Source organism: Mesoplodon bidens (assembly GCF_964165515.1).
Source record: "Mesoplodon bidens genome assembly, chromosome: 16".
In the NCBI taxonomy this organism is placed as follows: Eukaryota; Metazoa; Chordata; class Mammalia; order Artiodactyla; family Ziphiidae; genus Mesoplodon; species Mesoplodon bidens.
The window spans coordinates 44,594,752-44,621,469 of NC_138173.1; the positions used below are offsets into that span (position 1 = coordinate 44,594,752).

General features: G+C 42.5%; 1 protein-coding gene across 1 annotated transcript in view; it reads left to right on the forward strand.

Moving 5' to 3' along the window:
• Nucleotides 1–26,718, forward strand: part of GRHL2 (grainyhead like transcription factor 2) — a 164,688-nt gene that overhangs the window by 61,383 nt on the left and 76,587 nt on the right. The window contains exons 4-7 of the mRNA XM_081259033.1: nucleotides 1,946–2,339; nucleotides 11,985–12,040; nucleotides 15,355–15,511; nucleotides 19,290–19,401. Of these exons, the coding sequence (XP_081115159.1) occupies nucleotides 1,946–2,339; nucleotides 11,985–12,040; nucleotides 15,355–15,511; nucleotides 19,290–19,401 (719 nt within the window). The remainder of the gene's footprint in view (nucleotides 1–1,945; nucleotides 2,340–11,984; nucleotides 12,041–15,354; nucleotides 15,512–19,289; nucleotides 19,402–26,718) is intronic.

The following is a 26,718-nucleotide window of genomic DNA, read 5'->3' on the forward strand; positions in this document are numbered from 1 at the left end:
TTTGAGGAACATGTATTAACATTCTATGCAATGTTCTCAACAACAAGGTTTAGGAAATACTGATATAAATGGGTGGTCTGGGTTTTGGCATTATCAGCTTACTGGATTCAGATTGAACATAATTTCTGAATTTTCACTGTGTCTTAGATACAGATTCATTGTATTGATATAGCCATGAAAGCAGGTTATTACTTAAAGCCAGAATGTTTATAGACTCATGATTTTATTCTTTAAAGGGTTTGTTTCTAGAATGATTTCTACAGGTCTGTGACTGACTCAGAGAGGTCCAGGTATTTTTCTGTTGGCTTTGTTCATGTGAAGCCATTCTTTCCTCAAGCTTCACTTTGAAGTTTTATCTGAAAAATCAAAGCTAAAAATACTGAGTCCTGTTAGAGAGGCAAGCTCAGAGGTGAGTGGATTTCCTTTACAGAGAGGAGCCACGAGAGCTCAGTTCTTGGAAGAACCAATTTTATTCAAATATTTCTCTCGATGAGAGATGGCTGTAAGCCCCAGAAAGCACATGCTAGTTTTAAAAAAAAACAGACACTGGGGACGGGGCTCCATGCAAAACATGCATTTTGTCTCTGTGTCATTCAGAATAATCTATAAATAAGTAAGAGGTGGCCTCAAATCTTACTGACCACAAGGACTTTTCTATCCATAACGCTCTTTTCATAAGAAGTTTCTCTTTGCTTCTGCTCTCTCCCAGAATCCTATAGTATAGATGAAAGTATTTCATCTTATCCTGGCAAGAATTAATCTTCTAAATCCTTTCCTTTCTCTTTGTAGCACGGGAGGTCTGAGATCTGAGAGATCTTGTCTCACGTAAGCCCAGTTACACCACTTCCTTAAGCCCTGAAAGTAATTCCGTGCTAAGGACATCAATGAGCTGATGTTATTTCTCAATTTAGTGAAAATATTCTAATGATAAATTCTCATTATATTATTTTTGCTGCAAGGAGTTTAGCCTGCAGAAGAGTGAAAAACATTCTTCCCACTCTCTTCCTTTAACTTATTGTCCTGCTCCCACCTTTTTGAAAAAAAGCTACCTAAAATGTTTTCTTTTGAAAGCTTTCAAACATACCCATAAATAAAGACGATGGTATAATGAACCCCCAGATACCCGTCCCATCCCCCAGGTTCAGCACTGATAACTTTGTGTTACACCTACTTAAACTTGACCTTTTCTTTCTTTCTTTCTTTCTTTAAAATTTTTATTGCAGTAGTATTCAAAATAAGTTCCTGGCTTACTTTATGTCATTTCACCTCTAACAACTTTTGATTTATATCTCTAAATAAACAAAGACATTTTATTACCTAATCTCAAAATCATTATCACATCTAGGTGAGTTAACAGTACTTCCTTAACATCAGCTACCTCTCAGTTCATATTCAGTTGTCTCAAAAATCCCACTGCCTCATAAGTGCCTTTTTGGTTTTTTAGATCAGGATCCAGACAAGATCTGCTAATCCTATTTGATTATGTCTTTTAAGTTTCTTAACCTAGAACAAGTCTCCCACTTTTCTTTCTTTTTTCATGCCTCTGACTTATTGAAGAAACCAGGTCAGTAAGATGTGTGACATTCTGATTTGTATGATTGTTTCTTTTCAATGTTATTTAAATTATTCTTCCAGCTCCCATATATCCTAAGAACGGGAAGCTAGATGTAAAGGCTTGCTTGATTTAGAGTCAGCTGTTTCAGGGGGGGTGGGCAATAGCACTTTCTAGGTGGGGCTCATTGCATGATACCAGGAGGCACATATGGGTAGTTGTCCTCCTTCTAGTGATACAAAGATTCGTTGCATTCCATTGTAAAGTTTGCCATCAGCTTTCCCCCTAATGCATTAGCATCCACTGATTCTTGCTTACCTCAGTTATTAGGAGTTGCAGAACGGTGATGTTTCTAATTGTGTTCTGTTGCGGGGTGTGGGTTTAAACACACAGAAACTGTCTTGGCACCAGTGGAGCCCAGAGTAGTTTGAGTGGAGGAGAAAACCGAGTGCAGGTCCTAAAGACTGTTCCAGTGAACCTTTCCCTAAATCAAGACCACCTGGAGAATTCAAAACGGGAACAGTATAGCACGAACGTCTCTGAGAGCCCAGCCGTCATCCCCATGGCGGGAATCACAGTGGTGAAGGCCGAAGATTTCACACCGGTTTTCACGGCCCCACCTGTGCACTATCCCCGGGGAGATGGTGACGAGCAACGCGTGGTTATCTTTGAACAGACTCAGTATGGCGTGCCGTCCGTGGCCAGCCATAGCACCTACCTCAAGGATGATCAGCGCAGCACCCCGGACAGTACTTACAGCGAGAGCTTCAAAGACGGAAACACAGAGGTGAGTCCCTGGCTCTTACATCAGCAGCTGGAACTGAAACCCCAAACCACCTAACTTGTTTTCTCTGTTTGCTTTTTAAGTGGGATGAGTGAATTCAACTGTGAGTTTAAGGTTTTGTTTGTTTTTTTTTAAACATGTCTGCATCTTTCTTCATAAACGGGTTTTATTAGACCATTGGCCTAGGTGTGTGGAGGAATATTTCCTGCCTCTTAGATGACAGATTCCTTGAGTGGTTTTAGTTTTAGTCTTAAAATTAAATAGTTTTGAAGAACAAAGGGCTGTTTGCGTGGAAATTTCCTAGTTTGTAAAGTTTTCAGCTTGACCTCTTCTAGTTTGTAACTTTCCAAATGGTAGCCAGAGATGTTGCCTGTCCATCATTTTTTAAAACAGTATAACTCTTTAAAGACCTTGGCTGATTGAATACTCAAGAAAGAATTAGTATTATCAATAATTAAGTGTGTACATGTATGTGTACTTTGTACCTTACAAATAGATTCTATGTATTCTTCTCGTGTGCCCAAAGAACTTACAGAAGCAATGGTCTTTGCTTGCTTGTTTGTTTTAAATTCACACGTTTGAAAATTTTGGTAATTGTTTACAATGGTGTAACCAACATCAGAATCAGTGGAAAGTTTCCTCATCCTAAAAGTTTGAATTTGAAGCCCTCCCCTCTCCTCTTGCTCACGGCAGACACTAATCTGCCTTCTGTCACTATACTTTTGCTTTTTCTAAAATTTCATATAAATGGAATGGTAGAGTATAGAGTCTTGTATGTTGTCTTCTTTCATTTAGCAGAATCTTTTTGAGATTCATCTGTTATTGCTTGTATTAATAATTTGTTTCTAAAATTGCTGAGTAGTATTCCATGGTAAGCATGTATCAGAATTTATTCAGCAGTTGGTGGACATTTGGTTGCTTCTAGGTTTTGGCTGTTATGAATAATGCTGCTGTGGACATATGCTTTCATTTGTCTTGTGTAAATACCTAGAACTACACTTGCTGGGTCATGCGGTAAATGTATGTGAAACACTGCTGACAGTGTTTCAAGGTGGCTGGAACATTTTCATTCTCACCAGCAATACATGAGGGTTCCCCTTTTCCATATCCTTGCCCAAACTTGATACTGTCCGTCTTTTTAACTGTAGTCGTTTTAGTGCGTATGTGATTGTGTCTCATTGTGGTTTAAAATTGCATTTCTCTGGTGTCTAGTGATGTTGAATATTATTCCGTGTGTTTATTTGACCATTCCTATAACCTCTTTTGTGAAATGTCTGTTCAAATAATTTGCCCAGTTTTTAAATTGGGTTATTTGTCTTCCTTTTATTAAGTTGTAAGAGATCCTTAAATAGTGTAGCCCTTTATCAGTTTTGCAGTTTGATAGCCGCTTTATTTTCTTAACTATGTTTTTCAAACAGCAACAATATTTAATCTTGATGAAGTCCAGTTAATCAATATTTTCCTCTTAGAGTTTATGCTTTTGATGTACAGTTTAAGAAGTCTTGGCCTAACCTAATGTCACAAAGACTTCTCTTGTTTTTTTTCTAGACATTTAATAGTTTTACATCTCACGTGTAGGTTTATGATCCACTTGGAGATTTTTTTTTTTTTCTTTTGGGATACGCTGGCCTCTCACTGTTGTGGCCTCTCCCGCTGCGGACACACAGGCTGCGGGCCCAGCCGTCCGCGGCATGTGGGATCTTCCCGGACCGGGGCACGAACCCGTGTCCCCTGCATCGGCAGGCGGACTCGCAACCACTGCACCACCAGGGAAGCCCTGGAGATAATTTTTATATCTGGTGTTAGAGAAGGGTTGAGTCCCATTTTTTTCCCACATTGCTATCCAGTGTTCCAGCATCATTTGTTGAAAAGATAATATTCTTTCCATTTAATTGCCTTGGGATCTTTGTAGAACAACAATCGCTGATTAATTGTGGATCACCGCTCCAATTTTTGACCCAGAATATGTAATGCTTTTTTTCTTGTCTTTAGTTCAGCTCAGCTGCTTCAACATTTAGGAGCAGTGCCTTTACATTTGAGTTGATGGTCAATGACATCTCGTTTTGCACTCCACCTGGGTCAATAAAAGACAATGGCGGAAGGAGAAAACTTGTGGTTTCTTATTTCTTAAAGAGGAGTGACTGTGGTGGCAGTATACCAAATACTTGCAGCCTGATACCCATTTAGTTGCCAATGGGACAAAATTCAGCCACCTGAGGCTGAAATTGTAACCCTAAATAATCATATTTTAAAATAATAAGCATTTGATGAGCACTTACTTTGTGCTGGGCATCATTCTAAGTGATATATACTCATTTAATCCTCACAAAAACCCTATGAGGTACTATTATTGTCATCTGTGTTTTCCAAATGAGGATACTAAGGCACAGAAAGCGTAAGAACACCCATGGTCACACCGTAGTAAGTGGCAGAGATGGGACTTGCCACAAGCTGTCGGGCTCCAGGGCCAATGTCCTTAGCCGTTACCTCTACACTCAGAGACACTGTGGGACCTTCCAGTTCTTAGGAGCTCCATAACTGAACATAGTGCCTTGCTTAAATGTGTGTAAATGAGAATTCTTTGTCTACGTCATTAGCTATTTCTCATCTTTCATATGAGAATAAGAGGAACAGAAGGAACCAGCTCTCTGCAGCGTTGGGAGGGCCTCACAGTAGACAAGTCACACTAGCAGCCCTTCTTTTCCTGGCCTGTCATTCCTGAGTGCCTGCTGTATTCTATGAAATTGGGGAATGAGCAGAGTGAGACACAATAAATTCCCTGCCCTTACCAGGCTTCTGTATTTCTTGGGTTCTGGTAGCTTTATATCAAACCTTCAGTGTTTGATATAATGTTATATATTATATTTATATTATATCAAATATACTATTTGATATAATATAAATATTATCTTAAAGTTTGCTTCTTTAGCTTCCTGTGTGGTGTGGCTTAAAAGAGTCAACAACCTGCTGCTGCTGCTTCTTTTTTTTTTTTCAAACTGAGCAAGGGATCTCGTAGGGTTTTTGGTATTGTTGAATATTTGATTTGCCCTCAAGCAGTCAGGGGTGCTTCTGTAGAGAAAAGCAAATCATTCCACATAGGAATGTGAGGTGCATACTTTTTCACTAAAGGGTTGCTACTAATGTTTTTCTCACACAGTGCAGAAATATTCCATTAGTCACAGAAGAGTCCGTGGATGTGGTCCAATGTCAACGGAACCATCACGCTCTTTGGAGGATGTGTTATGAGTTGTGTTTGTGTTGTAGGTAAAGAGGCTTATGAAAGGACGCAATTGTATTTGGGGTTTTATTTAGAAGTGGATGAGAAAGCAACTTACCAGAAACTAAATGTGAAAATTATTTCCACCGAGTTTGGTTTAGCTGCTCTCCTAGTCTTGGAAATCAGTGTTTACATTGCATATTATATTTCAATCTGATGTAAATTAAATGGAATGATTTATCATGGTCTTTAGCCATGGCACTGTCAACTGGTTATAAGATCAGGTGAGCTCAGAGTGATTTCACCAAGTAAATTTCACTAAGGAAAATTTGTCTAAAACCTAGCACTTCCTTTAGGCAAACTACTAAAATGTCTACTACTTGTTGAATTAGCAAGTTTCATTTGCTTTTAGAGATGGCTTCTTCTGTGTGTGTGTGTGTGTGTGTGTGTATAGTGATACCAGGGAAGGGAGCAGTTTGGTTCAACTGAGGCTAGTAGCATTAAAAAGTTCTTTAATGAATTTATTTTAGCTAATTTGATTTATATTTTATTTTGTATCCTCTTCGTAGTAACATTTGGTAAATATATGTTTATACTGGGTGTTAGGCATTGTGCTAGATGTGGGAGTAGAGGGCAGGAGGTGTGCCTTGGTTTCTGCGCTCTAGAAGGTTACTATCTATATAGCTGCTATTTATTGAGTACTACTGTGTGCCAGGCACTGTGGCTTACACACTTTATTTCTGATATTTACTATGCCACAATTCTGCAAGGAAGGTATTACTCTTCCCACTTTACAGATGAAAAAACAGAGATTCAGAGAGGTTATGAACGTGCCAAAGGTCACACAGCTAATAAGCAAAGAGTATAGTTGATAAATATAAAACAGGGTAGTATTAACACCTAGAATGTTTTTAGGAAACATGTAAACCTTGAGAGATGCAAGAAAGAGTTTTTATAGAAAAATCATATGTATTGTCATCATAAGAATCAAAGTAGAAGAAAGAATTTGCTATTCTAAACTACAATTTTGTTTGTCAGTTAACATAAGTCTAACTGTATGAATGAAGGAACACCAGACCTCAGTGATTTGATACACTAAATGTTTATTTCTTGCTAATAATAATCTTGATAGATGTCTGCAGACCTGTCTTTTGATCAGAAATCCAGGTTCCCTCCATCTTGTGACATTACCATCTCTATATGTGGCTTCAGGGTCATCCCAGCTGGGGAAGAGAGACCATGGAGATGGCACACTGAGTTGTAAATACTTTGACCTGGAAGTAATGCTATTACCCCTGTTCACATTTCATTGGCTAGAACCAGTCACATGGTCTTAACTAACTGCAAGAGGTTAAGAGAAGTCTAGTTTTCCCATTTAGTCCTCCCATGTGCTCAGGAATGAGAATGATTTATGAGTGAGCACCAGGTATCTCTACTATGTATTTCATTATTTAGTACCTGGTATTTTATTTGTCAAATTAACATAGTTTGCAGAGAATCCTGAAATAAAATCAAAGAATTATTATTTGTTATACCCAACAGACATATGATGGTTATATCCATTGATGTTATATTCATCTCTAGACTGATACTGAAAGTTACCGTGGATCTAAACCCTGTCCAACATGACTAATTTTTAACTGATAGTTCATTTCCCACCACAAACTTAAAGAGTAAAATCTTAAAAATGTTGATTCAAGTACTGAAATGGAACATGGCTTCACTTTTTGATTAGTGCAAGCAGTTTTGTTATTTTTATTTTAAATACAGTATATAGTGCCTGTGGTACCACTAAAACTTCTATTATTTTATTAGTTTGTTTTTGCACCAAGCAAAATTTTGGAAAATCCTTAGCATACACATTTTATACTTGGGAAGGATTTAGGTTTCTGTATACATAGTCGAATTTTACGAGATTGGATAGCCTATTATTAGGTTCCTAGGGGCCATCTACCCAGCTCTTGAATAGAACGGCTCTGGAAATCCCCGTTCTGTTAAAGCTGTTACTTTGCAGCACCATTTGATGCTTTGATCACTGTTATCTCTTGAAATTGCTCTTAGCTTTATGTCCGCAGCTTCAGTTATCATCTATGTCCTGAATACTTTTCACATTATTTTTCTCCAGCCCAGTTCTCCTCTCTGAGCTCCAGCCCTTTATGTTCAACTGCCTGTTTGACTCTCCACCAGCTCAAAATCTGACTTACAATCTTCCCTCATGTTCTCTGCTCTAGTGGAGTGGCACCACCGTCCTTCTGGTTTCTCAAGCAACGAGGATTTTTTTCTTGAAACTTTGCTCTCTGATAATCCCCATCTAAGTCATTATCAGTTCTATCAACTTCACTTTCTTAAATCTCTCTGAAATCATTTATCTCCATTCTACTTCCACCATACTGACCCAAGCTATCATTATCTCTGGCCTATAATACTGTTCACTTTTGTGCACTGTACCTGGGATGGTCTTTTCAGAATGCTAATCTGATCATGACACCCTCTCACTGAAATCCCATTGTTTTTAGGATTAAGATCTAAATCTTTAAGGGGTTTACAAGGCCTTGCACATTCTGTTTCTCCTCTGCCTTTCCCACTTCATCTTGCACATCCTTCCCCCTGGTGCTCTCTGCTCTGAGCATCATTCAGTTCTGTGAACCTGATATGCTCCCTCCTGCCTCAGGACCCATGTGCCTGCTACTCCATGTTTTAGGATTGTGCTGTGCAATACTGCAGTCACTAGCCACCTGTGGCTATTAAAATTGAATAAAATTAAAAATTCAATTCCTCAGTCCCGCTATCTCCATTTTAAGTGCTCCAAAGGTACATGTGGCTAGTGGCTACCATGTTAGTGAAGATATAGAACACTTCCATCTTTGCATAAAGTTCTATTGGACAATGCTATTCTAGAATATTCTTTACTACCTTCCATACCCTTCCTCCTGTGTGACTTCCTCAAGGAAGCCTTCCCTGTCCTCCCCTTTCAGTTCCTAGTAAAGTCAGTTTTCTTTGTAACTAAGTCCACCAGCCATAGACAACCGTGAACACATCTGTAGTCAAAGTTACATTGATTTAGCCTGCTTCTGCAAGGGACCTGTTGCTCTTCTCAGAGTGCTTGCACACAGTTTGTAAATTTTTAAATTAATGATTATTTGACCAATATTTTTCATCTACTAGATCGGAAGCTTCATGACAGCAGGGACCACTTCTCTTTTTGTTCACTGTGGTATCCATAGCACCTAGCATGGTGTCTGATGCAAAGTAGATGCTCAGCAAATATTTATTGCAAGAGTGGATGAATGAATAAATGAATCATAAGACCTAAAAAATTAGTGGCTGATCAAACACATGGAATTATTCGCTATATCTGATTTTACCACTGTTAAGGAATCATTGTCTTTTCGTAGTAGATTCTTTTTTTTTTTTTTTTGCGGTACGCGGGCCTCTCACTGTGTGGCCTCTCCCGTTGCGGAGCACAGGCTCCGGATGCGCAGGCTCAGCAGCTATGGCTCACAGGCTCAGCTGCTCCATGGCATGTGGTATCTTCCCGGACCGGAGCATGAACCCATGTCCCCTGTATCGGCAGGCGGGCTCTCAACCACTGCGCCACCAGGGAAGCCCCGTAGTAGAGGAAAAAACTAGAATTCTAATATTCAAAATTTAAATATAACGTTCTAATATTCCTTGATGTCTAAAGTCCTTTAAGGATAATCTAGAAGATATATGTTACCATACTTCCTTTACTACCATTTTTCTCAGGCCAAATGATTAAGAAATGTATAGATGCACTGCATCAAATCACAGCAAGGTATGGTGATGTTGGCTGTCTGCCTGCCTTTTGGTATCCTACAAATTATATTAAAATGTTTCCAAACAGTTGTGGAAACTTGGTAATTGTAGTCAGAATGGCCTGAATGTTTTGGTTCTAATTCTTTTTTTTTTTGACCAAAATTTTTTATTTGACTAAATTCTATTTCATGCATAAGCAAGACAGTCTCTCCTGTTTATTAGACTTCGGCAACAACAACAAAAACCAAGCAGCCTTGTACAGAAACAGTGAAAATGCCAAGGGTGAGGGTAGCCTACAGTTTTACTGTAGGATAAATATATATATATATATATTTTTTAAAGGCCTTTCTCCCTTTGGCCATATCAACAATCATTTAGGGCCATCATAAAGGATTGTGATGTTTTCCAAGTAGACTATACATTTAATTTTTTTTAATTATAAAGATAATGTAACTGAATTAAGGATAAATGTTTAAACTCGGAAAAAGTAATATCCATGTCAGTAATATGTCAACTATTTAAATTTTTTCATAGTTCTTGTTTACATGCTCATATTATTGGATTAAGAGTTTTTATTCGTTAGCCCATAGTTGACAGTCCCTTTGAGTCTGAATAGTTGTAGTATATCACATCTTCTCACATCCCCTGGGAAATTAGAACCCTAGAATTTATGAGTCCAGTATGTTTTAGTAAGCAAGCCTATCCTCAGGCTGCAGAATGCTATGGCATAGACAGTGAACTCATTCAGGGCCATGCTTATTAATACTGGTTCACCATGTCTTGTTACGGGTTACCACATATTCCTTCAAAGAAGACCTTGGAAATGCATCTTCTCTGTCTTGGAGTCACTTCCTTAAATGCTCTTTTCATCATGCTACCCTCCTACTCCGAAATTTCCTAATTCTTAAATATATTAAGGGTCAAAGCAAAGTTCACAACAGCCATAAAATCCTTCCAGAATTTTGCTGATCTTCCTTTCCTGGTAATGTTCATTCTGTACTTTTCCAGTCAGGACACCTGAATAAATGAATGGATGAATGCTTTAACATAGACCTTCATATCTAGTCATTTGCTGTATTTCAGTTTCTTTTGTTCTTGTCATTTTTCGTATGAATTTACTCACCTCCTCAACCAACTTTTATATATTTGAGGCAAAGAAAATGCCTTATGTATTTTCTCTGTGTCTCTTGGCACCAGTCAGATGCTGAAGCCCCAGAATATTTCCATTTAATGCCTTGTTGATTGGTTGACTGATTGCAAAAGAAACCCAAATCTGTATCTTTGAGTCTCTGTCATGATTAATAAACTAGATAACAAATATTTGTCAAATGCTCCTGGGCTGCGTTTGGGTAAACTTTGAAAGGCAAACTGTCTTCTCGGATCCACGGAATTTATAAGACTGGATATAAAGAAAGATCCTATGTATGTACATGTAAAGTGTGACGTGAGGGCACACTGCGTTCAAGTGATGGTGGTTAGAGATTGTGAAGGAAATTTGGAAAATAGCTGTGAGTAAACCTTTCCTGAGAAGGAAATCTTTGAATTACTTGTCAAAGAATGGAAGTTTATGGCAGAGAAATGAAAGGCAAGGCGGTTGTTTCTTAGAAAGAGACACTAGAAAAAAGGCCACAGTGGAAGGTCCAGATCTGTGTGGTCCACCAAGTGCTTTTTCATCAATATTCTATTATATTCACTTTAGGATCAAGAGTTAGGGCTTTTGGTGCATCTACTTTTGAGAAGGTTCTAAAATGTAGCAAAGTGCATCCTACTTGCACTAAATGTACAACTGAATGTCTGTGGACCCAAGCCTTCTCACATGTAATACTAAGACAGAATTTCCTTCGCAGAATTACTTCTAACACTGTTGTGATAATGAAGATCTTAGAGAAGGGCATTGAATACGATCAAGTGATTACTATAGAACAGAATTTTTGTTGTTGTTGTTGTTGGAAGAAAAAAATGTCAGTGTGAACTTCAGTTTCACAATTTTGCCTGAGTATGGAACAGAATTTAATACACACAGTTAGATAGAGCTCACCACGTTCCAGGAACTGTTTGTAGTACTTTATCTCTGCTAATGCATTTAATTCTTCTCATCACTATAAGTAGGCATTTTACAGCTGAAGAAAATATGGCACTTGCCCCAGTGGCAGCAGGTAAAAGAGCTAAAACTTGACCCTAGAACTTGACTCTAGACAGTCTTGCTCCAAAAACTATGCCCCAAAACTCTAAATACTGCTTTATGATATGCTATGTGCCTTCTCTGTAATGAGTATTCCACTAACTCAGAATGTGTGGCTTTTGGAATAAGTGTTGGAGATAAGAAAATGGAAGAGATGTTTACATGTTTGAGGAAACAGTTTCTAGTACCTGGAGACAATTTAGGAACACCTGTGGACATGTCAACGTGGACATGTGAATAAAAGCACAAATGCATTTTCTGTTGAATGTAATTCTCAGTGTGCAGGTGGTATGCAAGTTCTATACACAAATGGTAACTATTTTCACTGTAGTTGAAAACATAATACCAAAAAATGTATAATTTTCCTTTCTAAAATGAGGATAAAACAGTTTGGATACATTTGTCACTTTTTTTTTTTCTGCATAATGACTCACCTATTTGTTTTAATTTTGATGACTTTTAAATTTTGCAGAAATTTCGGAGTGCTTCAGTTGGGGCTGAGGAGTACATGTATGACCAGACATCAAGGTAGGTTACAGGAGCTGCGCCTAGAAACTAATGAACTGATAACTGTTTAAATGTATCGTCAAGTTATACTTTTACACCTTTAAAAGAAAATTCTTTTCTCTACACCATGACTTCTAAATTACTATTTCCAGTCTTGATCAATTTTCTGAGACCTACCTGTACCCTTCCTTTGTCCTTTTGCTGCTAGACATCCCTTCTTAGGTGTTCCTCTAAACCTCAGACACTTGGGCCTCCAGCACAGCATGTACATGTCTTTTCCTCTTCTTTCTTTCCTTCTTCACTTCTTTCACATCTGTTCTTCCACTTTTATTTCTTGTTGTGCCTAATGGTGCCATCCTCGCAGCCACACACTCCAGAGGTGCAAGGTGCTTGCCTTCCTGCTACACGTTCATGGCATTTGCCAAGTGCTGAATGTCCTATTCTACCTGTCCTGTCTCTTCCAATTTACTCTTGTGCGTCTGCTCCTGAGCTGTTGCAACATAACAGGTTGCCCTGCCAGCACTTTCTTTTCCCTTCCGTTCCACTTTGGACATTTCTACCTACTAGCTCTCACAGACTTTGGTGCCTTCCATCTTCCAGCAATGAGATAGGGATTGAGGATAAGTTATAACCTGTCCTTAAAAGAGGCCCATAGACTTTTGCAGGAGACCTGTGTGATGTCATACAAATTTGCAATACATTTGCAAAATGATGAGTCTTACTACAGAGATACATGATTAGACAGCTGAGATGACCTGCAGGCCTGGGTGTATGTGGGGTGTGAGTGGGATGGGACCAGAGGAAAGCTTTACAAGAAGTAGCATTTGAGCTGGATCTCGATGGATTATCAGGAGTTTTCCAGGGAAAGAAGGAGGATTAAGAACATTCTAGGTAGAGGGACCACATGTTCAAAGTCCTTGGTCGTGATCATGCCTGTAGACAGGAGAGAATGGCAAGGATGAATTAATCCATCCCATTTACAAAACTTAGCAGTGGTTTCACCATTTCAGACAGAATAAGACACAAATTCCTTATGAAGGTAGTTGGGGCCCGCTATGTGCTGGTCCCTTTTTACTGTAAACCTTGTCCCCCACTGTATTTCTTCTTTTTTTTTTTTTTTTTGGCGGTATGGGGGCCTCTCACTGTTGTGGCCTCTCCCGTTGCGGAGCACAGGCTCCGGACATGCAGGCTCAGCGGCCATGGCTCACGGGCCCAGCCGCTCCACGGCATGTGGGATCTTCCTGGACCGGGGCACGAACCCGTGTCCTCTGCATCGGCAGGCAGACTCTCAACCACTGCGCCACCCGGGAAGCCCCCCCGCTGTATTTCTTGGCCCTTTACCTTTACATGTATGGCCCCTTCTCCTCTCTCTGTCTCTGCTTGAAGTCGTCCTGCCCCTTCAGGGTCTTGCTCCAGCCTCAGGCTCCCCAGTCACCCTCTCTAGATTCTCCCAGCCAGAATTTGGGTGTGCAGTGGTGGTGAAGGGTAGGGGAGAGGCAGAGAAGATAAAGTTTCAAATCACCTTCTAAAACGTGGAAATACATGTATACTTTGCATGCTGTCAATCCAGATAACTATGCAGCCAGCTCTCGGGCCAGTGAAAAGAGCAATGACCTACCAGTCATGTGACCTGGTGTCTCTTTCTGCTGCTGTCATTGTGTCCAGGAGTGAGCAAGTTTCTCAGTGTCTCCTCAGCTGTGAAATGAGGAAACTGGTTCTTACCTTGTGTTGTGGATGAGCTTGGGGGACGTGAATCCCTTGAAATTATATTAAAATTCATTAGTGTTCATATGTGCTTTTATCTGGGAAGAGGGTTCACGCTTTCTTCATGTTTTTCAAGCAGTCTGTGCCCTAGACAAGTTGCAAGCTCCTGGTCTACGTGATTCCTAATATCCTGTCCAGGTCTCAAACTTTATGATTCAGTGGGTTATCTTGAAATTGCTTTTTCTAGGCAAAATGACAGTGGAATTGGTTCTGTCTTGAATGATTTATTTCCCATCTTATTCTAAGACACATATTCTGGAATTTGCTTTGTTTATCAGCTTAAGCCTAAGATTCTTATCATGTAAGAGGAATATTACTTTGCCCTTCAAATTTCTTTCTCATTATAAAAGTTAAAAAAACATCAAACATTGCAGAAATATTCAACATAGAAAGCAAGAGTCCCCCATAATCTTGTAAGTAGATCATTTTAAGAGGCAAACTTGAGTCATTTTTTGCACACAGCCTTTCACAGACTGAAATTAAAGAGCTAAAAAAATAGATAGACCCAGTGAAGAGCCTCTGATGATTCTCAGAAAACACACAAAGCACTTGTAATTGGATCATCACTGTGTGCCATCCTGCAGTGTGACAGAAATAAATATTCTGAATGAGCATCTTAAATAAAAAGATTGTGATTCATATCCGTTGCTCATTTTAAACAATGGGTATATTCTTCAAAGTTGGGAACTTTGGTGTTTTTATTTTATAAGTTAAATTATATTTGTAAAATATTAGGGAAATTATTAAGATCAGGGACCTGCAAACTTTTTTTCTGTAATGGGCTAGATACTAAGTATTTTAGGTTTGGCATACTACACAGTCTCTGTCACGGCTACTCAACCCTGCTGTAGCAGCACGAAAGCAACCATAGATAAGACATAAACAAGTGTAGCTGTGTTCCAGTAAAACTTTATTTACAAGAAACAGGCAGCTAGCTGGCTTTGGCCGACAGACCATTGTTTGCAAGCGCCTGATTTAGAGCAGTAACCCTGTCATGAGTTCTTTTGCAGGCTTAAAAAACAAAACCCCCAAATCAAACAACACTCCCTGTTATGGAACTAGATTCCATATAGATTTCAATAATGAATGAGTGCTAGATTTGTACATTTTGAAATATTTTAAAGTGGGATGTAGCTATTTGCAACACCTTGGCTAGACAAAAGAAGGTTGATATACAGATGAATTGAACAAAAGCATTCACATATTTGGCTTGTTGCTAGGATGAAAGTGGCAAATTTTAGCGATTCTGAAGTTCAGGCATTACCAAGGACCAACTAAAACCTAACAGAGGCTCCCCCGGCTCCGCCTGGCACAAGTGGACGGGCACATTGTGGACTTTCTCCCCTTCTAAACCATCTGGTTTATGGGCCACTATTAGAAATGTTGTGTGTAATGTACTAACAGTGACCTTTGGTATGGACTCATCTCTTTTGCCATGTGCTGTGTTTTGTCTCTGAAATGGAGTAAACGTTGGTTAATATTCATACAAAATGCTATCGATGTGAAATTGATCCAGAAGGCAGAAATGTCCAAGAGAATGAATCTGACCACTATTTGTTTTCTGTTCACAGTGGCACATTTCAATACACCCTGGAAGCCACCAAATCTCTCCGTCAGAAGCAGGGGGAGGGCCCCATGACCTACCTCAACAAGGGACAGTTCTATGCCATCACGCTCAGTGAGACGGGGGACAACAAGTGCTTCCGACACCCCATCAGCAAAGTCAGGGTAAGGGCCTCATTTCTCCAGTAAAGCACAGAGGGATCAGGTGAAAGCAGTTACTACCTGCCAGCCTTGTGGAAGGGCATGGAAAAAATTCCAAAATAAATAATTCTAGAACAAATGTCAGAGAGTTGGGACAAGAGACCTTATTGGCTTGCAGTTTATCATTTTAATCAGTAACTAATAAACCCCAGGGAAGGGACGTGGTTGGAACATGCTTTCTGACTGTATCCAAGGAATTTCCCCAACTTCATTCATTGCCTATGTGCTACCTAGTTGTTGTCGTCGTTGTTTTCAATCAAATGATGTGCAGTTTTCAAGTAAGCAGCTGTAAGTCAGAGCGTATGTGTGGGCAGGAAAGAGCTGGGCTTTCTTCTGAAAAGGAGGGTGCAATTCATTCTGCATCCCTGGGCCCTCGGCAGCTTTGCTTAAAAGCCTCCTGCAGCCTGGCGCTTACTCAGGAGTCAAGAGGCGGGCATGATATGATCCTTACCAGGAGTGACTTGGAGGAATTTTCACATTCACGAGTATTAGTTCTATTTGTGGGACATGAAACTGCCTTGGAAGCCTGCCAGCTTCTGGCATTCTTGCTACTGCCGAGAAGGGAGGGAACTGGTAATCCCTGTCGACCGAAAAGGAAAATTATAGCAGAGCTCTCAAAAGAGGTTGAAGGAGTTTCCTGCCCTGTTGTAAAATGATTTATGCTGCTGTGTGCGTGGTGTGCACCCCCCCTTATTTTATCCATAGCTGCCTCCTCCTAAGCTCTTTCTTCTGCATACTGAGAAAGGAACGCCGTGCTGTGCCGAGCCCAGTGAGTTTACCCCAACTCAGATTCCCAGGCAAAGGTAACACCTGAGGTAGAAGAGAAAAGAGTGTCCAGGCACCTGCTGGCCGGTTTGCCTGTTACTAGCTTTTAGGTAAAATCATTGCAGTGCTGCTCTCTTGAATCAACCCGGTTTTACGGCTTTGTTTCCACGAGAAAGACAAGGAAGAATTGCTGCTCCTTTGTCCAGCAGGCCCTTCTCCCTCCAAGGCCGTCCCAGTTCCAGATCGGAGCGGCAGGAGGCAGGAGGCAGGGCAGTTGAGAGTGAGGGGAAGACAGGGAGGATGTGGGGCTAACGACCCACCGGAGGCTGAACCCGTGGCAGGTGGAAGAGTGCTTAGTGTGCCCTCCAGAGGAGTTGGTATGTTCCAACCCTGAGGTCAAGGCTACGGTGGAGGTATGCTGTCAGCCGCAGCAGCAGCATCGTCATCATCAGTCGTCATCGTCCCCATCATCACAACAACCAGAGCCACAGTGTAACAGCTAATTTTTATTGAGTATATCTTCTCTGTGCTGGGCACTGTGTTAAGCACTGTACATCTAGTAACTCGTTGAAACTAACAACAGCCCTGTGAAATAGGCATTCCTTTTATAATGTTACAGATGAGGAAACTTGGCCTTTTAGAAGCTAGCAACTGACCAAGGTTACATAGCTCAAATGTGAGGGAACTGGGTTATATCCCAAGCAGTCAGACCCCCGAACCTACTGTCTTAACCACTAAGTGTACTGTGCTGAGTAGCATGGAGGCCTGAAAGGCAGACGGATTTTAGCATGGGATCCAGCTCTGGAAATATATCCTAGAATTTGTATCCTAAACCCTCACATGTGGATGCCTGGTAAGAAGACACTGGATACATATTCTTTTGTTTGTTTTCTTTTTTGCGGTACGTGGGCCTCTCACTGTTGTGGCCTCTCCCATTGCGGAGCACAGGCTCCGGATGCGCAGGCTCAGCAGCCGTGGCTCACGGGCCCAGCTGCTCTGCGGCATGTGGGATCTTCCCGGACTGGAGCACGAACCCGTGTCCCCTGCATCGGCAGGTGGACCCCCAACCACTGCACCACCAGGGAAGCCCCTGGATACATATTCTTTAAAAAAAAAATCTTGTAAATTACAAGTGTATAACTCATGTATACACCTTGGTAACAACACTTGTATCATCACCCTGAAAAGATGACGCATGGTTCGTAATCTGAGGCCATGACAACAGTTTGTAGTGCAGGAACTTTTCCAAGAATTTTCTTTCATTGAAATCATGGAAATAATTTAATATAGAAATTTTATTTCCTTCTCTTGCATCTTGCCTAAAACCAAGAGGCTTCCTTCTCTTAAGGGCTTCCGTCTAACAGCCTTGGAAAGTAGGATGGCCCTTCTCAGAATGAATCTTTCTTACTCCTAGGCTCTGGTAGAGCCAGCAGTGTGGCGAAATGAGGGATGCACTTGGAACCTCCCTCCTAGCACTGATTTCTGAGAACCGTGTTGCATCCCGAGTCGAAGCTTAGCCGTGGTAATAGCAGTTTCCTTTTTCCTTACCACTGGAAAAATACATTTCCATCCCAAGAATATGCCATTTTAGTCATGTGCTAGAAAAAATTACCTGAAACGTTATTTTTATTTTGGAACAGACAGAGAAAAAGACCAGGAGGCTGGGCAGTAAACTCTTACGTATAAATGGAAAAGCCTGCGGAAGGGGGCGGGAGGATGGAGAGAGGCTGAGCCCAGAGTTCCACCAGCCCAGCCAGTGGATCCCTTTCTTGTCAGCTCTCCTCCATGCCTTGGAGGGTCATGCCGCTTGTGAATGCAAATAGTATGGCTGCATATTTCTAAACCATCTATTCTAACAAACGTCTGCTTTCCTGTGTAACAAATGTTTACATACCACCGGGACCAAGCCGGGTTTTGACTTGACAGCTCAGTCACAGACATGTGTTCGGTACCTCTCATTTGTCGGGCACCAGGGCCCCCGTGGTGAGTGACACTGTCCCAGCCCCCACTGAGATAGGCATCAGTGGGAAGACATTGCCATGGACTGAATAATGGTAAATAATTAGGTAGATGACTACAAGTATGTGACATGCTACAAAGGAGAAGTTATTAAAGGATGAGAGTCATTGAAACATTCTTCTGGAACAGTGGAAAAATGTCTAAGAAGATTTTGCATATGGAATGGGGGTGGGGGAGTATATTCCTGGATACGGTATTCCTCCTGCTGCAATTAAAGGGTTTTTGCGGTTTGTTTATTTGTTTGTTTTTGGTACCTCCTCCATCTCATAAATGACAATGAATTAACATATATTTAGTTGAACAAGGCTGTAACTTAGAAGTGAACGCAGTTTGGGATTCTTAGTTCTATAAGATATTATTAGTTTCTCATGCTCATTTTAAAAGTACATCCACATATTTTTATAAATAACATAGTTGACCTTGTAGCTTTTGGTCTATGAGATATCTGTAGCTTAGATCTTCGTTCATCAATATGAGCTCATCTTTTAGTATTTCTCTCATTATTCCCACTCATCCAGCCAGAGGCACTTAATTAGGCCAGAAACAGATGTTTGCTCCTTTCCAAAAGCACCAAATTCTATGTTTAAGGATATGAAATTTCAAAAATGTTCTTGTTTCCAATACAAGAAAAAAAATCTTTTTTGGTATGCCCGCTCAGCTCACACAATAATAAATTTGCTGGTAAATTGGATAATCTGTTTGTTTACGATTCATGGTAAAAATGATGTAGCATTCTTTTTCACTATGTGCTGTTCTCATTTCCCATTCATTTTTTTAAAGTAGGCCCATCTTAAAACAAGACAAACCATACAACTGAGCTTATTGGGCTTTTCTAAAGCAAGAAAAGCAAATTTATAGAAATTATAGCAACCCACCTCTGATAGAACTAGAACTGGAGACTGTGTGAAGCAGGAGGTGCCGAACAGAAAGTAAGCTCCGTGGTTCTCCCCCTCTGCAGAGCGTGGTAATGGTGGTCTTCAGTGAAGACAAAAACCGGGACGAGCAGCTGAAATACTGGAAGTACTGGCACTCTCGACAGCACACGGCCAAACAGAGGGTCCTCGACATCGGTAAGTTGACCCTGACCTCCCTGCATAGTCTTCGGTAAACTGCCATGTTGTCATGATACAAAGGAGAGCCCAGCCCAGAAATCACAGCTGGGACCCACATTACTCTCATGATGTGCCAGGCACTAGTCTGTGCACTTTTCCTATGTTTTAGTACATTTAGTACAAATCAGGCTGAGAAGTCAAAATCAGGCTAAGCTGAGAGCAAAACACTTTTCGTTCCATAAAAGTCAATTGTGTCTCCTATAATAAGAGATTTAGATTTGCAACGGCCGTGCCAGTTTCTAAAACATATTTCCATGCCCTCTTGTGTTTGAGCCTAATAATTGGCAGGCAGGCCAGAGGAACTGATATCCCCCTGTGACGCGAATAACCTCAGCTCATTTGGTTCTAAGGTACTTGCGAAGGTCACGTGACTAGATACAGCATTCTCGTTCTCTCATTCTCCATCCCATGTTCCTTCCATCCAAACACGTGTCTAGTGCAAATAGTCCTAGGTGATCAGACAAAGGCAATGTTTGAGAGAGCTTTCCTGGCAGCAGGGAAGGAATGGACCTGCCAAGTGCATTTTCTGGAATCTGTACATGCCTACACGTGATGTCTGTTCTTCAGAGACCTCGAGCCCTCTGGACAAGTCTCAGAGTCCTGTCAGGAAAGCAGAGCCCACACCAGAGAGTTCCATGGAGAGAATTCATTGCCAAAGTGGGGAGGGCTGAAGGCACCGTGAGACAATGCAGAGAGGAGCAACAGCAGGAGTCTGCTGCTCTTAGCTGGAGGGCCAGAGGATCAGAGGGAGAGGTGCTGGGTGTTGTGAGAGCTGCCCAGCAGGAACAGGCACCAGCTGGAGCTGGGACCACAGAGGGAGCAGCTTTCCAGGAGCAGGCAGAACCTCAGAGGAATCGCTGCCGGAGACACCCCTCAGTGCCAAGAGGGCAGGGGAGAGGGGCTGCCTTGGCTTCACTCTGCCTCCCAGTCTCCCCCAGTGCTTCCCAGTGGCCACATTACCCTGAAGCAGAGGGCACGTGACCCTGGCACATGCACTTTGAAGGAATCAACCTCTGAGGCACAGAGCAAAGCAGGGGAAGTCAGCAATTGGATCTCAAAGTACCTAGAAATTACTTTAAAACGCAGTAATAGGGCTTCCCTGGTGGCGCAGTGGTTGAGAGTCTGCCTGCCGATGCAGGGGACACAGGTTCGTGCCCCGGTCTGGGAAGATCCCACATGCCGCGGAGCGGCTGGGCCCATGAGCCATGGCCGCTGAGCCTGTGTGTCCGGAGCCTGTGCTCCGCAACGGGAGAGGCCACAACAGTGAGAGGCCCACATACTGCAAAAACAAACAAACGAAACGCAGTAATACAGTAAGTCCCCTACCAACGAACGAGGTCCCTTCCAAGAGCGCGTTTGCAAGTCCAATTTGTTCGTAAGTCCACCAAAGTTAGCCTAGGTACCCAACTAGCACAATTGGCTATATAGTACAGTACTGTAATAGGTTTATAATACTTTTCACACAAATAATACATAAAAACAAACACAAAGAAATGAAGAAAACATTTTTAATCTTACAGTACGGCACCTTGAAAAGTACAGTAGTACACTACAACAGCTGGCATACAGGACCTGGCATTGAGTGACCAGGCAAGAAGAGTTACTGACTGGGGGAGGGAGAGGAGGTGGAGATGGTAGAGCTGAAGGATCGTCAGCAGTAGGAGACGGAGGGCAAGCTGTAATTTCACTCACGCCTGACACTGATGGCACAGGTTCTGGTTCCTTGCTGGATTCAATTCTATCTACCTTCTTGAAAAAATGATCCAGTGATACTGTACTCTGTACAGTACTGTACAGTAAAGTACACAAAAGCACCACCACTTGTAGAGGACACACGCAGGTGACAATGTACACCAGACACGTGAGCTAACTTACGTGATTGGACACGTGAACACAGGTTCGAATCTTTGAAAGTTCACAACTTGAAGGCAGAGGACTTAATGTATATGTGTTTCTAAGTAATTTTAACACTTTATCTACATGCTGCTTCCATAGGAAATAAATCATTTCTCATTTATAGGCTTTATTTTCACGTTTTGTGGACCAAGAGCGTACAGCCCCAGTGAGGCTAGGCCAAACGAAGGTTTCCACTGTGTTGGATACCAGAGGTGTTAGTGAGCCATTAAAAGGATGTTTACTTTGATCTCTTTCGCATTGTAATGAAGGATTGTTCAGACCTTCCATCTCACACTTGCTAGGGCCCCTTGACCAATGGCAGAGAAGTTAGTAACTAGGTTAGGGTTAGAGACTCACTGTAGAACATAGTGAAACTAACTCGCTGGTTTTTCTTGCAAAATGGCTACACCACTCCTCCCCCTCCCCCCTGCCACACATACACATCTGTAAACTCGTCAAACTTATTTATCTAATAAACTAGGAAGCCAAGGTCTAGAGAGGCTCACTGACCCACCTTTCCAAGTGACTTGTCCTCAGATAATTAGGGCAGGAATTAGTGCAAGAGCTGGGATAGAAACAATCTTCCTCCCCCAGGTCATACCCTGAACCCCCAAAACTGACTGGCTAGGACGAAGGATTTGGGGATACTTGCCGTAACCTGCTTTGCAGCCAATCTGCACAGAGCAGAGGAACTATTTTATTTTATTTGAAAAGTTTAGCCTTATAATTATTGCCCAAGAAAATGAGAGGAGCAGTTAACTAGAAATATGGACTAGGTCCAAATAAGGCAAATAATAAAAGCATTTTACTGGCATACCTGTTGGTTTAAATTTGATGTTGCTACAAGGTTTACTTTTCTTAGACCAGAATGATCTCTCAGGTCTCATACGATTTCAGATCTTACCTCTTTTCTTTATCACCTCTTGCCTGCCTTTTCTCCCTCATGTAACCCTTTACACATGCGTGTGTGTGCACATGTACACACACGATTCATCACTGAGATTTGTGACTCTTACTAAATAGCTTCACGGCTACTTGGGCTACTTGCTCTCTGAATCTGAGATCAAGACACTGAATCAGCCCCTTAGCTTCAAATGGAAAATCAATTTTCAGACCACAGTCTCTACCCCTAATCTCAACCTGACAGAATTAGGAAATATGCAAAACATCTCACCTAATTCATTCTTGTACTAGATTTAAAAAAAATCAAGCCCTTTGTTCCTCTACCAGTGGGTGGTTAACCCCATTTCCAATAGAACGGGGGAGCTGATGCTGCTACAGCACATATGTCTGTGTGTGGTGTGCCGTCACCGGTAGTAACTCTGCAGGGCAGTGTAGAGAATGTTCGTGTGGCTGCACCTTGGCTGCTGAGGGGGTAGGGAGGCCCAAGAGTGTGTATGCTATACTCTTGTCATTTTGGGTTGAGAACCTTCTAGAAGCCTGCAAAAGAAAAGGAAGAATCCAAAATTATGTAATGTGTTATCTTTCTTTCTTTTTTTTTTTTTTTGCGGTATGTGGGCCTCTCACTGTTGTGGCCTCTCCCGTGGCGGAGCACACGCTCCGGACGCGCAGGCTCAGCGGCCATGGCTCACGGGCCCAGCCGCTCCGTAGCATGTGGGATCCTCCCGGACCAGGGCATGAACCCGTGTCCCCTGCATCGGCAGGCGGACTCTCAACCACTGTGCCACCAGGGAAGCCCTGTGTTATCTTTCTTAACCTCCATGAACTGGAGGTTAACATCAGGGCTCCAAAGTTGCAGTTCCCACGCCTCCACCAGCCACTGTGGTCAGCAAGTTCTACTGAGCCCTGCAGGCAGTGAACTTGAAGCTCATGTCAGAGACTGAGATGAGGCCCCTTTTGCTAAAACAAGCATTCATAACCTTGGCCCTTGGGGTCTGTAGGTGTGGGCTCTAGGGGAACCTCAAACTCCTCAAATTTCGCGTAACACAATTTTGTGTGTGTGGGTGTGCACATCCTTTCCTCTCCTTTCCAGGGGTGCCTGGGACAACCAGCCTGTCTCTGGCAGGCGGCCTCCCTCCCTCCATTCCAGGAGAAGCCCGATGGAGCTCTTACCTCTCTTTGTATCTTTCCTTCTTCAACATCCCCTCAGCACTCGCACTCAAGGGTTCTCTTGTCATCTCTTGCACCCTGAAATAATCATGCCTGGAGAACATTCTGCATCTTTCCTGACATAAATCTGTCTCCCTTGGATAAGACTGTTGGCTGTTCTTTGTGGCTACTCCTCATCTCCCACATACTCTTGATGCTCTGAGTAGCCCCTGTGTGCTGGCTGCCTGACGGGAGAGGACCCTCAGCGTCCCCGATGGAGCCCTGTCTGTGGATCCATGGAAAGGAGAGTGAGAGCCCGAGGGCCAGGGAAGGAGGCTGCCCCTCAGAGCACATGGCGCCTCAGCTCCCAGCTTCCTGTGGGCTGAGTGGAGTTCCCGGTGAGGCCATCCCTGCCTCACACCAGTCACATCCCTCCTTGGGTGGATACTCATATGTTGCCCAGCTTGTTCCCTCACTTCTTGGAGGCCTTTGCTTGTTGTCACCTTATCAGAGAGACCTTCCCTGTCACCTTACCCAAAGTCACACCCTCATCGCTCTTGAGCTCCCTTAACTTTAGTTTACTGCCGAGTGCTTATAATCACCTAACATGTTATTATGAATATACGTTTCTATTTCTTATTGTGTGCCCCCTCCTAATAGAATAAGCCCCATAAGAGCAGGCACTTGTCTGATTTGTTCTCTGCTCCAGCCCCAATGCTTAGCACAGAGCCCAAGTCATCGTGAGTGTTCAATAAATATTTCCTGAAGGAATGAATGAGTGAATGAATGAATGAACAGATGTATGGATGAAACTCTTATTACAGTGACAGGAGGCAGGCTTTCGAAGGAGTGAACTATGTCTTAATAAAAGCTCCCATGTGGGGCTTCCCTGGTGGCCCAGTGGTTGAGAGTCCGCCTGCCAATGCAGGGGACGTGGGTTCTTGCCCTGGTACGGGAAGATCCCACATGCCGCGGAGCGGCTGGGCCCGTGAGCCATGGCCGCTGAGCCTGCACGTCCGGAGCCTGTGCTCCGCAATGGGAGAGGCCACAACAGTGAGAGGCCTGTGCACCGCAAAAAAAAAAAAAAAAAGCTCCCATGTGTCTTTTGCCTTCTGTGTACTGGGCCCTTTCTGTGCATCAGACATAAACATTTGTCCTTCCTCCTGAAAACAACTTACTTTGTTGTTTAAAAACTGAGATGGTGAGGGGCTAAGAATTTCACCCAAGGTCAAATCCCTGGTAAGTGAGGATGGAAACCCAGGAATGCTGGAGTTTGCATCCCTTGTTTTATTTTTTGTTATTCTATGTCTTTACTCCACTGTCTATCGTCTTTGTATCCTGACCTCTAGATAGTTCTTGGCCCCCGTCAGCCCTGATTACATGCAGAATGACTGCACACATTCATGAACTGACCTTGCACTGAGGTCCTTCTTCTCTCCTCTACGCCTTTCTCTCCAGACATTGAGAACATCTTGCACTCTGGGTGGTAGGACTCTTGGCTGCTACTAGTTCTGATATTTCTAAAAGCCAGTTCAGAGATGTGGTTCTTGTACATTAGGCCATAAACTATGTCGGTGGGGAAGGAAACATTAGCAATTAGCTCTTACTGGATATAAGTACAACAAACCAACCCCAGCCCAAGTGCGTTCTGCTGCTTGGCAAAGCACACAAGCAGATTTCTCTAAGTTTCACAAGTTCTTTCTTGTGAGCTCATCGGATAACAGAATTATTCCAGGTCATAAATACGTTTACATTCTGCAGCCCAGAGATTGTCCCTGTGCCAATTGTACCTACTGTACGGAATCGCCGCTTTGATGATATCTGTCGTTTGCTCCTCTCTGAGTGTGAAAGCCCCTTTCTAAGGGGACATGGAGTTAGTGTTGGTCCCATCAAGTTACCACCAGCTTGCAGAAAGGCAGAGTGATTCCACATTCGCTCAGCAAATGGACCCTCCGTTAGGAACTGGCAACTCAGAGATAAATGAATAAGGTGGAGCCCCCTCCTCGAACTGCTCAAGTCTGGAGGCAAGAAGATGACCAGCTGTGAGGGGCACATGGGAGGAACACTTCCCTGAGATGTTTCTAAGACCCCTCTGAAAAGATAACAAGAGTGGCTGAGGTCGAAAATGTGGCGGAGAGTGCTGTGAGTCAAGGAAGCAGCCCACGCAGAGGTACAGGAATCCAGACAGAAAAACCAGAATGAGATCGGCGCATACTTTTAGAAAATCTGGTAAAACTGTTGGCAAAGATGGGAGGGGTGGAAACTCTCATGCATGCTGGTGGGAGTGTCATCGATTCAACTTACACAGAGAGTGGGGAGAAGGAGGGAAGTCCCGAGTAAACTGGGTTGAGAAAATGAGATTGAAGGCTGTGGTAGCCGTGGAGAGGCTTGCTTTTTTAAGGGGAATCTTAGAGCACCGGGGATATGAAGTATAGATGGAATTTGCTGGTCTCAAGCTCGAAGAAGAGCCCCGTTTAAAGCTGTTTCCATGAGGTACGGGCTGAAGCTCCAGGTCTACCTTGGAGGCTGAACGAGCCCAGCTGGGTGTTTAAGGGTCCAGGGCCCAGAAGGTTCCAGGTATTAGAGGGCCATTGACAAATACCACATGTGTCCTGGTGGTAACCCCCAGAGCTGCAGGTGGAATGTTGGGGAAATGCTATCTCTCAGACCATGGGGTGGGTCTTTGCAGAGGAACATCACCACACCAGATGCTGAGGGGAATTTAAGCTCAGGGTTTCTCGTCCTCTGCTGCTTTGACATTAGCTTGGCTCCAGAGTCTTGTTTTGCAGTCTTGCTGGGGAGCTATTGGAAAGTGTGTGTTTATACTTTTTTATATTGAGGTGTAACATGCATACTTTGTATTTTGCTAATTCAGTTTTTCTACTGTTGAACAGAATGGGCTTTAGAGATCCAGGAATACATAAGTGAGGGTTCGTAAAAGTTGTCACTCATCCGGGTGGATGTGTCACATTCACTTTTCAGTCCTACCAGAACTCTGACAAGGAGGAGACTGGGAATAAATAAAGGCAAATGGAATATGGTGATGAGGCGGTATTTCTCTTTAATGAGTTGCAATATTTGATTTTGGAGGCTTTGGATAACCACTGAGGATTTTTAGCAGGACTGTCATGCAGTGATATCTGTATTTCAGAGAGGTAGTTCTGGGCCAGCATGGGGGTGGGATGAAGTGAGGGAGAGACGGTTATGGCTGAGAAAGGAGAGATGCAAAGTTAACCCAGGAATGAGAGATGAATTCTAGAACTGGTGGACTCTCCAGGACTGACTGGCTGTGGGAATAAAGGAGAAGATAAAAATCACAGAAGAAAAGCT